The sequence below is a fragment of the Melanerpes formicivorus genome, unplaced genomic scaffold (assembly GCF_026170545.1).
Source record: "Melanerpes formicivorus ecotype bairdi unplaced genomic scaffold, bMelFor1.0.p_v2 SCAF_12, whole genome shotgun sequence".
Taxonomy (NCBI): Eukaryota; Metazoa; Chordata; class Aves; order Piciformes; family Picidae; genus Melanerpes; species Melanerpes formicivorus.
The window spans coordinates 20,625,468-20,640,936 of NW_027142364.1; the positions used below are offsets into that span (position 1 = coordinate 20,625,468).

Here is a 15,469-nt window from a genome sequence, read left to right on the forward strand (position 1 = left end):
AAACGTACACACTTGACCTTCGCAGCACAAGAGAAGAATGTGCTGTTCGTGTTTCCTCTCCAGAGACAGCTCTCAATCTGCCCCAGGCAGGGCAAACCTACGGTTATTTCCGAGACCCAGAACAGAAACACGCTGGAGACCCTCCGCAGCTCTGACTTCTCCTCGGAGGCTCGGAAGCTGCCGCTGCACTCTGAGCAGGCGCCATGGGCTCCCCTGGGGCGCAGATCTGCCCTTAAACCGCAGCGACTTCCCCGCCTTCTGCCACACTACATGGTCCCGAGCCGAGCGCTCCGCGGGGCCAGCCGTCCCCTCTCTCCGGGTCCCGCGGCTCTTCCACACGGGCGGCGGCGGGGAGCCTTCCGCACGCCTTCAGAACGCGGGGTTCAGCGGAACCGCTGTGAGCCTACACCGCGTCCGCTTCCCAGCACCACCGACCACGCGCCCCGCCTTCGGCCCACCTCGTCCGCCGCGAGCGGCGGGCGGGCCAGCCAATTGGAGCCCTGAAGCGGCTCCCCCCAGGGCCTATGGGTGCTGGGATTGGTCTGAGGGATGTTCGTGGCATTGGATCTTGCCAATTGGTGGGAGGCCGAAGGCAGGCTCTCCGTTGGCTCGCCATACCGTCACTCTTATGGGCGCCCGATGTGGAAGCAGCCCGGCCGTTGGCTGTCTCCTCCTCCTGGCCCGCTTACTGGGCTGTCTTCCTGTTATGCCCTCCTCTCTCGCCTTGTGATTCGCCATGGCGCTCCCCTGCTCCTGTGACTGGCTGTCCTTCCTCCGCCCTACGCCGGTTTGGGAGAGGCTCTACCTACAGCGGCGTTCTATTGGCGATTTCTGCTGCTGGTTGCCGCCCATTGGTTCTCGGGGCCGTCAGTCGTGGCTGGGCGCGGGAGGCGGGCATGGGTGTTTCTCGGCGCGGCGTTTCCGCAGCCGCCGCTCCGCCGTCCGGCCCCACCGGCTCTCTTTGAGCGCCGCCCTCGCCTAGCTCCGCCCGACGGCCGGCCTCCGGCCTCAGCTCGCCTCGGGCTCGCCCCGCCACCAGCAGCAGCCGGAGCAGCGGCGGCAGCGGCGCGCCCCGCGGCAGGGGAGGATGAAGGTGACCGTGGACTTCGAGGAGTGCCTGAAGGACTCTCCGCGTTTCAGGTGCCGTCGGGAAGGGGTCAGGCGAAGGTCTTGCGGGGGTCAGGCCGCGGTGTAGCGGGGAGGGGTACTGGGGACCACGCAGCGTGGTGATGGAAACGACTATGACAGCAGGGTGGGGAAGGGGCTGCTGGGGTAGGCCGGGCTGAGGGAGCAGGAGCCGTGGGGCTCCTGGAGAGCGATGGCGAGCTGTGGGCAGTGGGCTCTAGGGAGGGCGGCAGGCTGCGTCCGGGGCTGTTGGGGGGAGGGGGTTATGTGGGAAGGGGCATGGGGGGCAGTGTTTGGGCAGCGCGGGGGGCAGGGCAGGGGCAGCCTATGTGCAGGGGATGGCCATGAGGGGGTCTGTAGAAGGTCAAGCGACCGTGTGTGTGGAAGGGGCTGCTGTAGGGCTCTCTAGGACGACGGTTTGCTGGGGTGTGAGTAGATTGCGAGGAGCAGGGAAATGTAGGTGGTGGAGAGTACAGGAAAGGGGGCAGCGTGTCTGGGACTAGATGGGCAGTGCTTGAGGTCTGGGGCTCCCGTGGAAGTGGCACAGTCCGCGGTGAACGCTGCGGGGGTCACTCGCGTTTGAGCAAACGCTGGCGAGAGAAGGGTGGCAGGCAGCTGGCGCAGGAAGCGCTCAGCAGCTGGAGCAATGCCTGCTGAAGCTCCAGAGTGTGAGCTCCCCAGCGGTCCGTCTCTGTGCTCCTCGGAGCTGTGCTTACACTTCAGCTCCCAGTGTCTGCTGCATGCAGCCGTATTCCATCTGCCCTCTGTTGGGGTGCCCGTGCTGAACAAGCTCGGTATGATCTTGCTTCCCATTGTCAGAGTAGGGCACTTACTCTTTTGTTTCTTTCCGCTCGAGTGACCACTTGTCTGTCATTGCTGTAGGCTTACCTCTGTCTGAGTTGGGCAACTTTCCCCCTTTTCTTTCCGTGTGCTTACATCTGTTCTGTGCAAATGTTTTCCATCGCTGTGCCTGCTCACCGTAGTTCTGCCCGGGTTGGATGTGTGGCTGGTCTGTGCACTTAGGCCCATTTCCTGTGCCTGATATCACCCTGCCAGCTGATGGAGAGGGAAGCAGCTCTGTGACTTGATGTGATGTGTCACTGCTGTGCTGCTTCTGGCCCGTGCTGAGCTCGCCTTTGGAGTGCCTGTGACTCTATGGTTGATACAAACTGGGTGGGCTCTGGCTGTTGAAGGAAGCAGTCCTGCTCTTCCTCTGGTCTCTGGCTGTATGTTCTCGCCTCCCCTTGTGTTAGCTTTAGCAATCATGTGGTTGTGGGGTTTGGAGGAAGTTGGAGAAGAAGGCTTGAATGGCTCACTCCTGGCAGAATTTGCGAGTTCCCAGTCTTCTCCTTTGCTTCTGTCTTTGCAGCCAGCTTGTCCTTGGCTGCTTCTCCGTGGATTTTTCTGATGACTGTAACTTTTATTGTTGGATCCTTCAGTGAGCTAGCTGCCCTGGCAGAAGACACTGGATGGTTTTCTAGGTTAGTGAGTGTAGGAAACATTGCAAGGGGTGTTCAGTCTATTAAAGCTGATGGGGAGAAGGAAGAGGAAACTTCACTGTGAGAAGTAAGGCCAGAGTAAGGAATTGGGGAGTGAGACCTGTCCTGATGTAGCTGGGACCTTGTGCATTGGCTTAGCTGCTCCCCAAACTTCACCTAGAGTTGGACATGCTTGCTAGTATCAGAACATTCTGACACAACTATTGAGTGTGGGTCTGTGCTGTTTGGTGACAGTGCAGTCCTAGTTTGGCTTGATTTAACCCTAGAATGATACCATTAAATATACATATATGTATATGTATTTTAATTGCTGATACTTGCTGAAGTGTAGAACACACTTGAGAGAGCAAGGAATTATGAGTAAAATTAGTGGGCAGAAGTGGGCTGCTGCCTCCTCAAGTTAAGAGCTGCTAGTTGATTTGGTCTTGCTTTGTACCATTCTCCTTTTGCCCCCTCTTGATTCCTTCAAGGAGAAGAACTGAACCCCCCCTGTGTCAGGGTCTTCTAGTACCTTATGTTCATGCTGACAGTTGTTGATATTAACTATGCTTGAAGAAATTGCAGAGCACCTTCTGGTGTAAACACTGGCTGCCCCCAGTGCATCCTTCCAACCTTTAACTGATAGGAAGTGGTTTGAAGAACGAAGCAAAAATCCTGTGGTGTTTCTGCAAAAAGTTAGTGTCTTTCATTATTAGTCACTGGTGTTTTCTGTTACAGCTGTCCTTCCTGGTGCTCTTAGGAGGTGCCTGAACCAAGTACCAGAAACTTTCTAAAGGAAGTTTGCTGCAGTGGTTTTATTAATAGAATAGAATAAACCAGGTTGGAAGAGACCTTCGAGATCATCACATCCAACCTATCATCCAACACCACCTAATCAACTAACCCATGGCACCAAGCACCCTGTCAAGTCTCCTCCTGAGCACCTCCAGTGATGGTGACTCCACCACCTCCCCAGGCAGCCCATTCCAATGGGCAATCACTCTCTCTGTGTAAAACTTCCTCCTGACCTCCAGCCTGAACCTCCCCTGGCTCAGCCTGAGACTGTGTCCTCTTGTTCTGGTGCTGGCTGCCTGGGAGAAGAGACAGTAATAGAGAGCCAAGGCCCTTACAAAGTCCTAGTGCTCTTGCAGGGGGTAGTGTTGGATGTAAGGCACCTTCTTGTGCTGTGTACCTTGTCTTAAAGCACAGCCACAGCTCTCTCCTGACCTTGCTGAGCAGGTGGGTGTAGTCTCTGTCCTTCCCATTGGTATACCTGTTGGAGCAGTTACATAAACCTGTTGGGAGGTATATGCAGGGTGCAGAAATGTCATACAGTTTGCTTTCTTCTAGGCATGGAGAGAACTGGGAGGACATGGGTGAATCAGAGTTTGAGTCACCAAATCCCTCTTCTCGCAGGGAGCTATTTAAATCTTGTAACACACGCTACTACATCCAGCCCTAGACACATGGCTTTCTGGCTTATCTGTTTGCCATCAAGTTCACATGGATATTTTTTTGAGCTCTAATTTGGGACTATGATAGTTACCCAAATCAAAGAAATCAAGGTTGGTTTGCTTGTGTAATATGCATTTGAAGGGAGCATGGGTTGTCAGTGTTGAGCTGCTGGTAGGTAATTAGCTGATAATGGCTCCAGAGATTCACCTCAGGAGTACAGTGGCTTATTTCCTGCTGAGTAATGTGTTTGGTCCCCCTCCACCCACCTCAGTAGATAAATAAAGCTCTCCATTTTAAAACCTGAAGCAGTGGTGGCTTCTTGCATCACTGGGTTTGCAAACTTACGACATACCAGCTCAGTCTGGGGTTGGAAACTTGAGGTTTAGAAGTGATTTGGAAGAGGCTGCTGGAAAGGCTGTGAATTCAGGCATGCTTTTGCAGATTTGGAATCATGTTGGGTTTCTTCAAGTTTGCTTTGAAAATAGTTGTTCTGAAGTCATGTGCTTTTTCCTTCGTGGCTCCTCCTTTTAAAGTATGGGCAGACCAAAAGATCGAGCACGGAAATGTGCTTGCAGTTCTTCAACAGCCTGTGGATGACTCCCCATCGAATGAAGAAGTTGCCGGGGGAGGGGCCTTGGAGAAGTCCTTGAGTAGTAGGAACTGAGCTGTGCTGGCAAGTTCTGTGTGTACAGTCAGGAATTCCTGGAGTGGCTTTTTGATATGCAAATCATCCTGTGAAATAAAACTTTAACCAGTGAGAAGTTTGGTGTCAGAGTTTGATGGAATGGGCTTTCGCATTGGTGTTGCATGGGCTGTTTTGTTTTGGTAAGTAAAGAACTTCTAATGAGAGAGGTTGGGCTCTGTAGCAGCCACTTGAATCACTCCAAACCCTACCTTTTTAGGAAGGAGAAGCAAGTTTTAGTGATGTGGCTCTAGATCTGCTGCAAGGAACAGTCCACAATCTTGATTAACAGCAAATAAAAGCAAAAGCAACATTCTGTTGCTTGTGATGTGTGCAAGTGTAAGAACTCTCTAGAAAAACCTTCAGTCTGTTCCAGTCTGCAAAAATGCATCAGTAAAAAGTTGTTTTGGTTTGGAGATCCTTTTTTTTCCCCTTTACCTGTCACTCTTGAAGTGTAAAGCTTCTTTGTATTTAAATTTGTGTTTGCTTCCTGAGACCCCAGCTGCAGAACAGATGATGGATGGGTGAGGTAAAGGAAAGCATATAAATGAAACTGTTGTCAATTGCCATTCTTAGTACAAGCATATCCTGGGTACTTTCTGGACAGAACTGCTGCTTACAGCATTTCCTCTTCAAAGGTGCTAGTCTGAGGAGTCATCGATATAGCCTGAACTAGTTTGTGTAGGCAGGCCTGTGGTGTGAGACAGTCTGACTTGCCACCCCTGTTCTCTGCTTTTCCCTGGCTTGGGTGTTGCTTTTCTATGGCTGTTCCTTTTCTGTGGCTTTGGTTCTCGCCCTATGCTGAGGTGCACCTCATGCTTATGTAGGGGACTCAGCCTGAGTAGGTCACTTGTGCTACCTGAAGGCTTTCAGGAGTTTTTTATTTCATTTATATTTTCCTTCCACTCTGGTTCAGTTACTGTGTAACCAGAGGTCAGTCACTAAGCATCAGTTTCCTGGGAAACAATATTTGGGCACTTTACAATGAGTAGTGTAAGAAAGTGACTTATTTGCCCTCTACAACTCCCTGAAAGGTGGTTGTAGCCAGGAGGGGGTTGGTCTCTTCTCCCAGGCAAGCAGCACCAGAACAAGAGGACACAGTCTCAAGCTGTGCCAGGGGAAGTTTAGGCTTGAGGTGAGGAGAAAGTTCTTCCCAGAGAGAGTTGTTAGTCATTGGAATGTGCTGCCCAGGGAGGTGGTGGAGTCCCCATCCCTGGAGGTGTTCAAGAGGGGATTGGACGTGGCACTTGGTGCCATGGTTTAGTCATGAGGTCTGTGGTGACAGGTTGGACTGGATGATCCTTGAGGTCTTTTCCAACCTTAGTTACACTGTGATACTGTGATTTAACCTGTTTGGGATAGGTCTTGTTCAACAGTCAGGGACATTACTTCATGCACCTAACCTCTGTTACCTGCTGAAGAAAGCACAGAAATCAGAACATCAGTCAACTTGTGCCTTCTCTGACTGGGAGGGGTGACCTGCTGCATGACAGCACTGCCAGCAGCAAGCAAAGCTCTCTGATCCAGCCTGGTTTTACAGCACAGGCAATCTGAATGTCGTTGTGGAACTGCTGAAGTCACCCAGGCTTCTCACGTGGCTGAACTCAGCCACATTCAAGGTGTTAAAAGGTTTATGACCAAGAACTCTTTTGCTCAGATTTACCTAGCTGGTTTAGGAGGAGTTTCCAAAGGAATTTTTGCTGAGGGCTTTGTGCCCTCAGTGTTTGGGACTGAAAACCAAGTCTGTAACTTATTTGGCAAGGCAAGGTGGAAAGTATTGCTGAAGAACAGTGAGGGGGGAAAAAATGCCAAACAAAAAGCAAGCAAGCAACCCAAAAAACCAGCAAATAGGAAGAGAAAGCTGCTAAGCATTTGCTTGTAAGCCTCTATTTACTGTTTCTCATGCTTGTGTGGCTGTGTTCAGAACTTCCAGTCAGTGAGTGCAGAACAGCACTGTTCACAGCTCAAGTGTTGTGATGTGCAGGACTGTCTCAGCAGGATCCTGTGGGGTTACACATCATCTGTGTCCGTGCTGCTAGGACTCTGATGGAGTTTGCTGAAGCGCTTCTCGAGTTCTACTCCTTCAGTTTTGTGGAGATGACAGTGGCTGTGCTGTTCTACTCAGACTCTAGACAATTACTTATCTTTAAAGCTGTGACTATATCTTTCAAATGTAGGAAAGTAATTGATCTAAGGAGAGGGCACTGCATTGGAAGCTTCAATTAAGAGCCCTCTCAAATGCATTCATCAAAATCTCTTACACTGAAATATTTGAAAGTAAGTTGTTTGTAATAAGTTGTTTCAGTCCTTCCCACTAATGTGCCATGAAATCAGGTTGTGTTGATTTGCTTAGTGCACCTAAGTTGTCTGAATTTAGAAGTAGTTCTCTCTCATGAATGACAAAGGTTAGGGGGCTTTAATGGTGATCCTGTTTCTCTGTTGTCTGATTGGGATTTATCCTAAGTAACAACAAACTGAACAATCTTAACTCTCTCTTAAACTTGTGATAGGAGCTTAAAGTGTTAATTTATTTGCTTTTAGTCTCTAAGTTTTTGTCTGGGAAGGTTTAAAGACCCCCCCATGGAGAATGTAGTCACAGAAGTAGTACTAAAGTAGTACTGTAGTAGTAACAGAGCCTGCTAGTTAGCATGTTGCTGTAGCACAGCAGCAGGAGCAGTTGCTGAAGACCTGATCTTAATTAAGCCTGATCTTTTGTGAGTGCTTGCAGAATTGGGACAGCTTGTGTGTGTGTATGTGCCCTGCTGCTGTAATTATACAAGCTCTTACAGTTGTTCAGGTTTTAAATATAGATTTGAATAGTTTTTGTTCTCTAGCCTGGAGTGCCTCGTTTGTGTTGGCTAGGCACATCTCATGTAGTTACATTAAGAACTGAGGTAATGGAGATAGTAGATTTGTATTTGTGTGTGGGAGAGGAGTATCAGTGTTCAATCTCTGGAAAGCAGGGTTAGAGTGTTCATTAGGTAATGGGCAACTGTAAAATAGAAATCACTCTGCTGTGGGCTTTGGGTAGCTTTGTGTTTTCCTGTGATGCATCTGTGAAACCATTTGTCACCAAATGGGTTGCATGAGGAGAAGTGTGGCCAGCAGGACAAGGGAGGTGATTCTCCCCCTCTGCTCAGCTCTGGGGAGACCCCACCTGGAGTACTGCCTCCAGTTCTGGAGCCTCTATTGCAAGAGGGATGTGGAGGTGCTGGAAGGTGTCCAGAGAAGGGCCAGGAGGATGAGCAGAGGGCTGGAGCACTTCTCCTATGAGGACAGACTGAAGGAGTTGGGGCTGTTCAGTCTGGGGAATAGAAGGCTCTGAGGTGACCTCATTGTGGCCTTCCAGTATCTGAAGGGGGCTACAGGAAGGCTGGGGAGGGACTGCTCAGGATCTCAGGTAGTGATAGGACTAGGGGGAATGGAATGAAGCTGGAGGTGGGGAGATTCAGGCTGGAGGTGAGGAGGAAGTTCTTCCCCATGAGAGTGGTGAGGCCCTGGGATGGGTTGTCCAGGGAGGTGGTTGGGGCCCTGTCCCTGGAGGTGTTTAAGCCCAGGCTGGCTGAGGCTCTGGCCAGGCTGATGTAGTGTGGGGTGTCCCTGCCCATGGCAGGGGGGTTGGAGCCAGATGATCCTTGTGGTCCCTTCCAACCCTGACTGGTACTATGATACTATGAAACAAATAGCAAATGTGCTGGTGTAGCTGTCTTAGCAGTGTCCCCTTCTTGACAACCTTGTGCTCAGAAGTGTGGTATTTAGAGTTAGCACTTTTCCTGTTCTTGCTTTGTGCAGTAAACATTGTGACTGAAACTTGGTAAAGTTTTACTGCAGTAAATAATTCTAAGAAGTTCCCAGAGCAAACTGTGTCCTGACAGCCTGCTCTGGGAGGAAAAAGGAAAGGAAAGTGATTTTCATTGACTGCAGAAACATTCCTGCTGAAATTACAGTTTGCCTTTTGGTCTAAATCAATCAGCTTGAGATCTCAAGGAGATGGAAATGGAGAAGTGTCATGAGGGAGTGCCAAATGCCCCACCAATAAACACCAGGTGGTTACTTGATGTGATGTCTTTCAGTGCCTTACATTTACATGGGCAGGAAAGAGAAGAATAAATTCTGACTAATTTAGTTACCTGTTGGTTTTTTGCCTCTCACTTCTACAGGCAGAGTTCAGTTCAAAAATGTGTAGGACTTTAAACCTTGTGAATGCATTTGGGATTTTTTTTGAGCAGATACCCTGCTGTTTCATTGAGATTCAGACATCCCTGTGAGTTTAGGCAATGCTGTAGGTGGTTTGCTTTTGGCTATCAGTGGAGTTGTAACTAGAAGAACAGTTCAAGGAGCTGCCTGCAGTGGAGGTCATTCTGAGGAGGTGCAGGTTAGCATGTGGACTGTGGCATTACTTTAATACATGCAGGAGTCTTCCATGCTTCTGTGTGACAATGTAAATCCTGGTTTTGTTGCTACTCTCTCATATGGGTAAGAGATTAGATCAGGAGCACAAGAAATAGTAGATACTATCATTATGATCTTAAACTAAACCATTTCAAGCAGTCCAGTAGAGTAAAACCTTAACCTCCCCAGCAAACTGGCAGATTCCTCAACATTGCACACTTTTAGCATTCAGCTGGACAGTGTACTGGGCTGTCCTGTCCATAAACAGTGGTTTTCCAAACAGAGGTTGGACCAGATAATCCTGGAGGTCCCTTCCAACTGGGTATTTGGTCATTCCATGATTGTGTTGCTTTCCTGATGATCTCGTGGAGAGAAATCCTTGCATATGCATCAGAATAATGACTTGACAATTAGCATACATCTTATGGATATTAAAAGCAGCTAGACCTCAGACCTAGGGTAAATCAGTTCATGCAATCATAGAATCAATAAGGTTGGAAAAGACCTCAAAGATCATCAAGTCCAACCTGTCACCCAACACCTCATGGCTAAACCATGGCACCAAGTGCCATGTCCAGTCCCCTCTTGAACACCTCCAGGGATGGTGACTCTGCCACCTCCCTGGGCAGCACATTCCAATGGCTAACAACTCTCTCTGGGAAGAACTTTCTCCTCACCTCCTGCCTAAACTTCCCCTGGCACAGCCTGAGACTGTGTCCTCTTGTTCTGGTGCTGGTTGCCTGGGAGAAGAGACCAACCCCCTCCTGGCTACAACCTCCCTTCAGGTAGTTGTAGAGAGCAATGAGGTCTCCCCTGAGCCTCCTCTTCTCCAGGCTTTGATGCACTGTGAGTAATGTATGCCTGTGTGGAGAAGAAGTTTCATTTATGTCCTGTATTCCTTTTCAAGCTGAGAAGACAGAGGGATAGGCTAAGAAAATAATCTGCTGCCAAGGAGTCCCTTCAAGTGCTTCATGAATGAGAGGAGGTTTTGAGCAGAGATTGCCTGTCACACTTGTGGCATAAATCTTTCTGTAATTCAGACTTCCTGCTTGATTTCTAAGCTTTCTGTTTGAAGTTCTAAGACTTCACAGTATACAAGCATGGTGGGGCAGCATAATTTTTAGAGTTCATGTGTCAACAGTAATGGGAATTCAAGTAGCTGTGTTGTGGTTTTGCACCAGAGAGTCTACCAAGAGCCAGCACACACCAACTACCTTTTTTTTTTTCCCCTTTCATGGATTTATGAACAATTTTGTGTGGCTAAACATAAATCAGAACTAGTGATCAGTTTGCATGGTGTGACTTGGAGATTCCCAAGGTGTAACATTGTGGTTTCAGCTGGGTATAATGCAAAGAGAAATTGGAAAAGCCACATGTAGTGAAACATGTTCCATTGAACAGAACTGAAATAACCCAACAAGGCCTGTGCAAAAGAATTCCAGATTTCCATCCCTCCAGACTCCAGATATTTAACTAGGAACACCTGGATGTAAAACATGCTCCATGTTTCTGTGCATTTGCAATGTAGCCTTCAATTACTAGTGACCTTGGAGTTGTTTTTGAAATGGATGTGTAACTTCTGTGATGCTGTAGGTCATGCAACAGCATTCTGTGTGCTGATGCTTAGGGTTGCATGCTGTGGATTGCAATCTGAATGGAATTCACTCCTTTGGCACAAAGGAAAGATGTGTAGCATCCAGTCTGACTTCTGGCTGTGAACATTATGCCTTCTGCCTTCTTTAGAGGACTTCATGAAAGTAGTCACTCTCCATTTGACTTCAGTGTAAAGAAGATGCAGTGTTATTGCCATGTCTTTGTTTTCATGTAGCCTGCTGCTGCTAATACACTTGAGGTTTAAGATGACCAAAGGAAGAGCAGGGTGGGTAAAGAAGAAAAATTAAGTGGAGCTGTGTTAAGCCTTGTGACCTTAACTGGGACTAGCTGAAGGCTTTAAAAAGCCTAGGTGCTGAGCTGCAAGTGGCAGTTACATCTTGTGTTCCCTGGATGTGAAGCATTTCTGAAAGCTGGTTGGGGTTCCTGTCTGTAGGAGGAGTTGAGTAATTAGTGATAAAGGCCCCTCCTTTCTTAACTTCCTCAAACAGGAAAAAGAGAGCTCAGCTCATCCACCATGGAGCTGTCTCTTCTTAAGGCAGTTCTTAGGCTTAAGCTCCTTTAAATCTTAATGAAGATAAACAGTTGTATCCTAAGTGCCCCTTGATTTGTTTTAGCCATATTGGTTGGAATGAGGTGAACTGCCCCCTGGAAATGGCTTGTTCTGTCTCCTCCAAAGGTGATGGAGGTGACTAACTCAGGTATTTGTGCACAGGTATCAGTGTTTGATCAGGTAAGTCATACTGCAAGAGCAGAACACATGTATTAGCTTTGCTAGGGAGGGTTGTTATTGAGGATAAAAACTGCTTAAGATGACTGAAGGATCTCTGATATTTCATTGGGCATACAACTGCTAGCTGGATTTGCTGCTCAGTTGAGCTCTGTTTAAAAAGAAGTGTGTGTGTGTATGTGCACACCCTCTCCACAGGATTCTTCTCCAGGATTCTTCTCCAGGAGAGTCCTCCAGTTGCAGAAATGATTCTCTTTTTCCAAGGTACTCATTTAACTTCCTGGAGTGCTTGCTTGCTTTTGTCAGGTGTCTGATTTTTGAAGGTTATATTCCCTTTAATTCTGTCTTGCTTAAGTTATCCCCAAATGAATTGTGAAAAGGACAAGATGAAGTGTTAAATGTGCCTACTGTAGCAAAATATCCTCTGTGTGCTAGGCTGCTGTCTGGCAAAGATTTACAGTTGATTTAAGATGGAAAAACCCTTCAGTGCCTAATTAATAAATCATATATGAGCTTCTGTTTGGGAAACAGCTTACCTGCAACTAGCTCTGACAGATCACTGGAAGCTCAGGGTCTTTAACATCTCCTGATGACTAAAAGTAGTGGGAGAAAAGATACTGAGTGTACCCAAGGAATATTTAAACTCTTCCCAGGGCTGTGGGTGTACCATATGCATTTTGTAGTTTTTATGTTGGTAATATTCCACATCCTGATCTATTTATCACCCATTATCATTTGAGGGGGGTGAATAGGAGAGGAGACCAGCTTTCACAGCTGGGGGAGTACTAAATGCATGCAGCAGTGTATTCTCCTGCCCCTAATGCTTGTGTGCTCTGTTATCTCGAGACTGGATCATTTGACTGGCTGCTTCAGTGTGAAATAGACTTTGTGGTATAAAGGGAATGGTAAAACTGCAAAATAAAGCAGTTAATTTTCATGTAAAATAGGCTTAGGTGTGTACACACACCTCTCAAGTCCAGAGTTTGGCTATTGCAACAAAGCTGCAACCTCTTTTCCCACTGTCAAATAGAGCATTCTGATCTTTATCCAAGTGTACTGCCAAGATAGTCTGCTTCTGAAATGGACAAAAAGGTCAGCACTTGTGTAGGGGACTCGATCTTCATAGCCCATCTGCAGCTTTTCTCTGGTTTCAACAGAGGATCCACCTGATAGAAATGGAATGAACTGAAATTGCAGAGAGCTTATGGTGGTTAGCTGTGTGCACCACGCTGAGCTCTTGTTACAAATGTTTTGCCATCCTGTGGGCTGCACTCAACCTTTATTTAGAATAAACCAAACCAGGTTGGAAGAGACCTTCAAGATCATCGTGTCCAACCCACCTAAATAACTAACCCATGGCACCAAGCACCCCATCAAGTCTCCAAACTTTGATAACAGAACTTTGCTAACTGTTGTAGGCTTAACTTATCAGCTAAGGAGATTACAAAGAGATAGATAGTGCCTTCCTTTCCCAAAGTCAAAGCAAGCACAAGACTTAGATTGAGGTGATGTGTTACCTGGAAAGAATACTCTTTGATTAGAGAATACTCAGATACCCAGTGGCCCCTGATGTGTAGGAGGTTTTCTCTACAGGTCTGATAGTGACTCTGAGAGTGATAAGCTGGGGGAATGCAGTGATGGTTTCTCTTTGTTTTTCAGGGACACCTACCCTGCCATTTATATTGGCTGCATTTGACATACACAAGGAGCATCTTGCCAAATCAGGGATTAATTTCTTCAGTCTTGCTCAGATGATTTTTGCTTACAGCTTTTAGAAGGAAAAAGTTGATAGGGCTCCTTAGCATCTGGCTAGGAACCCTAGATATTGAGGCTAACAGCATGTAGTTTTTAGGTGGAGGGATAGAATAGAATAGAACAAACCAGGTTGGAAGAGACCTTCAAGATCATCCAGTCCAACCCAACAATCAATCCAACACCACCTAATCAACTAACCCATGGCACCAAGCACCCCATCAAGTCTCCTCCTGAACACCTCCAATGGCCTACCTTACATTCTTTGCAATTGGTTGCTTCATGGTTAAACTTCCAGTTCCTGCCCTCACTATGTGTTTGAGTTCCCCAATGTTCAACTCCTTCACTTCTGCTGCTGCTGTGTTCGAGCTCCTGGGTAGTTGCTGAGATGCAAAAGATGAAAGCAGCCCTGGGGTGCTTGTAAATATTCACCAACAAAAAGTTTCTGCACAGCACCATCAGTTTCTTGAGCTTGTTTGTGCTGCCCTTGTTGTTGTTGCAACATCTTGATACTGTAGTTCTACTTCCTTACCTGATAGCAAGGCCTCCTAAAAACCTTTTGCCTCATTCCTGAGGTGTGCAGGGCAGGTACTGTGTGGTATGTTGCAGCTTTATCAGTTTGCATTTAGCAATGGAATTAACTCCTCTGTGAAGCTTTCATGCTCACCATCTTGTTAGCAGCTGTCTCATAATGATCATAACACTGAATTGAAAGGAGAAGAAAATCTTGCTTACCAAAGCCTTCATGGAAAAGCAGAGTTGCTCATTTCCTAGTTAAGCTTGCTAACTATCAGCCTCTCTTCAGATGAAAAAGCTTAGGGAAGAAGGAAAACTCTTGGGAAAAGAGCACTGGTGGGGATTTCTGCCATTTAGTGCAAATGAATAATGACAGAAAAAGATCCAGAATGTAGGGCCTGCAGGTAGCACAAATGTCCTTGCAGGCTGAGAGAGATACATCAAATGCTGCTGCAAGTTTAGTATTAACCACTTTGACTTTCAGCCTGACTGAGGAAGTGTCTCTTGGTATGTCAGGGAGCATTCATCATCTGTTCCTCAGCATGGAGGGGCTCTGTGCCAGTGGGGAAAAACTTCTGTGGTGCCAAACCAAGGCTTCAGTAGGCTCTGTAACAGGCTCCAACAGCATTCTTACATAGTACTGCTCATGACACATCTCCCAAGTTACACAACTCTTCTTGTATGTATCCAAGGGTATTAGGCTTTGTTGGTCAGTCTCTGACTTACTTGTCCCTTTGTATGTCATGTTTCATTTTTAATCTGTAGTTGTCTGATGCTGTTAGACATGCACCAAGTGTACTCCTTGGTAGCATCTTGGTTCAGAGGCCTCTAGACACCTTTTTATATCTGAACTATAGATGAGGGGAATCATATGAAGTATACAATGCTTGGGGGAAACAGCTGTTCACATGCTGGAGGGTGGGTCTGCCAGACTGCATTAGCAAGAGCATAGCTGGCAAGTTGAGAGAAGAGATAATTGCTCTTTATTTAGCTGTCAGCAGGCTAAGTCTGAAATGTTAAGACAAATTTGGGGGCTGTGCTTGTAAAAGAAAGATCTTACCAAAAGGCAAGACCTGCAGCTAAAGGCAACTGGAATGGAGTACATGGGATTGTAGGAGAGGGTGAGGGCATAGTAGATTGTAGGGTTCAGGTGATTGGTATAGGTGTGGGGTTTGGGAGTCAGGTGCACAGTAGAAAGAGATGGTTGGAGGATGCAGCAGTGCATGTCGTTACATGCACTGAGAGTTGAGCATGGTAACAGTTGCCTGAGGAGGTTGTGTTACTTCCCTCCTCCATTCTCATTCCATGTGGAGAGGGCCAGAAGTGTTAAAGTTGATAGAAGTTGCTGTGGGTGGAGCAGAGGGAAATGATTTCCTCTTCAGTGTTTTTGCCAGTGGTGTGATGTTACAGGCTCCTGGTGAAGTGTCTGTTGGTCTGTAGGGGGGATGGGTTACAGAGGCTTGTGGTGTGTGCCCAGTGGAGCTGACTGTTGTGTGTTATGGCATTGCTGGTTTCTTTCCTGTGGCATTCACAGTGTTTTTCTCTCTGGAGGACTCTGCTGTCAGCATGACATTTCTCTGTATGGTGGTATGAGTCATGGTCTTGGATGTGTGTTCCTCAGCCGTGTTTTACCCTCAACTGTAACTCTGTGGTTGTTGCTAAAGTAAGCTGTATAAGCTGTTGCTTGGTGTCTGAAGTGTGATTCCTAGGTCCAACTCCTATGGGTGG

General features: G+C 47.4%; 1 protein-coding gene across 4 annotated transcripts in view; it reads left to right on the plus strand.

The window, feature by feature from the left end:
• The first annotated feature begins 932 nt into the window (after positions 1–932).
• The window catches only part of ACAP2 (ArfGAP with coiled-coil, ankyrin repeat and PH domains 2), a 73,291-nt gene continuing 58,754 nt past the window's right edge, over positions 933–15,469 (plus strand). For 2 of the 4 annotated variants that reach the window (XM_068145629.1, XM_068145628.1), the window contains exon 1: positions 934–1,140. In XM_068145629.1, coding sequence (XP_068001730.1) covers positions 1,088–1,140 — 53 coding nt within the window. In that variant the 5' untranslated portion in view covers positions 934–1,087. Of the gene's footprint in view, positions 1,141–15,469 lie in introns of all 4 variants that reach the window. The other 2 variants (XM_068145626.1, XM_068145627.1) reach the window with 2 other exon arrangements.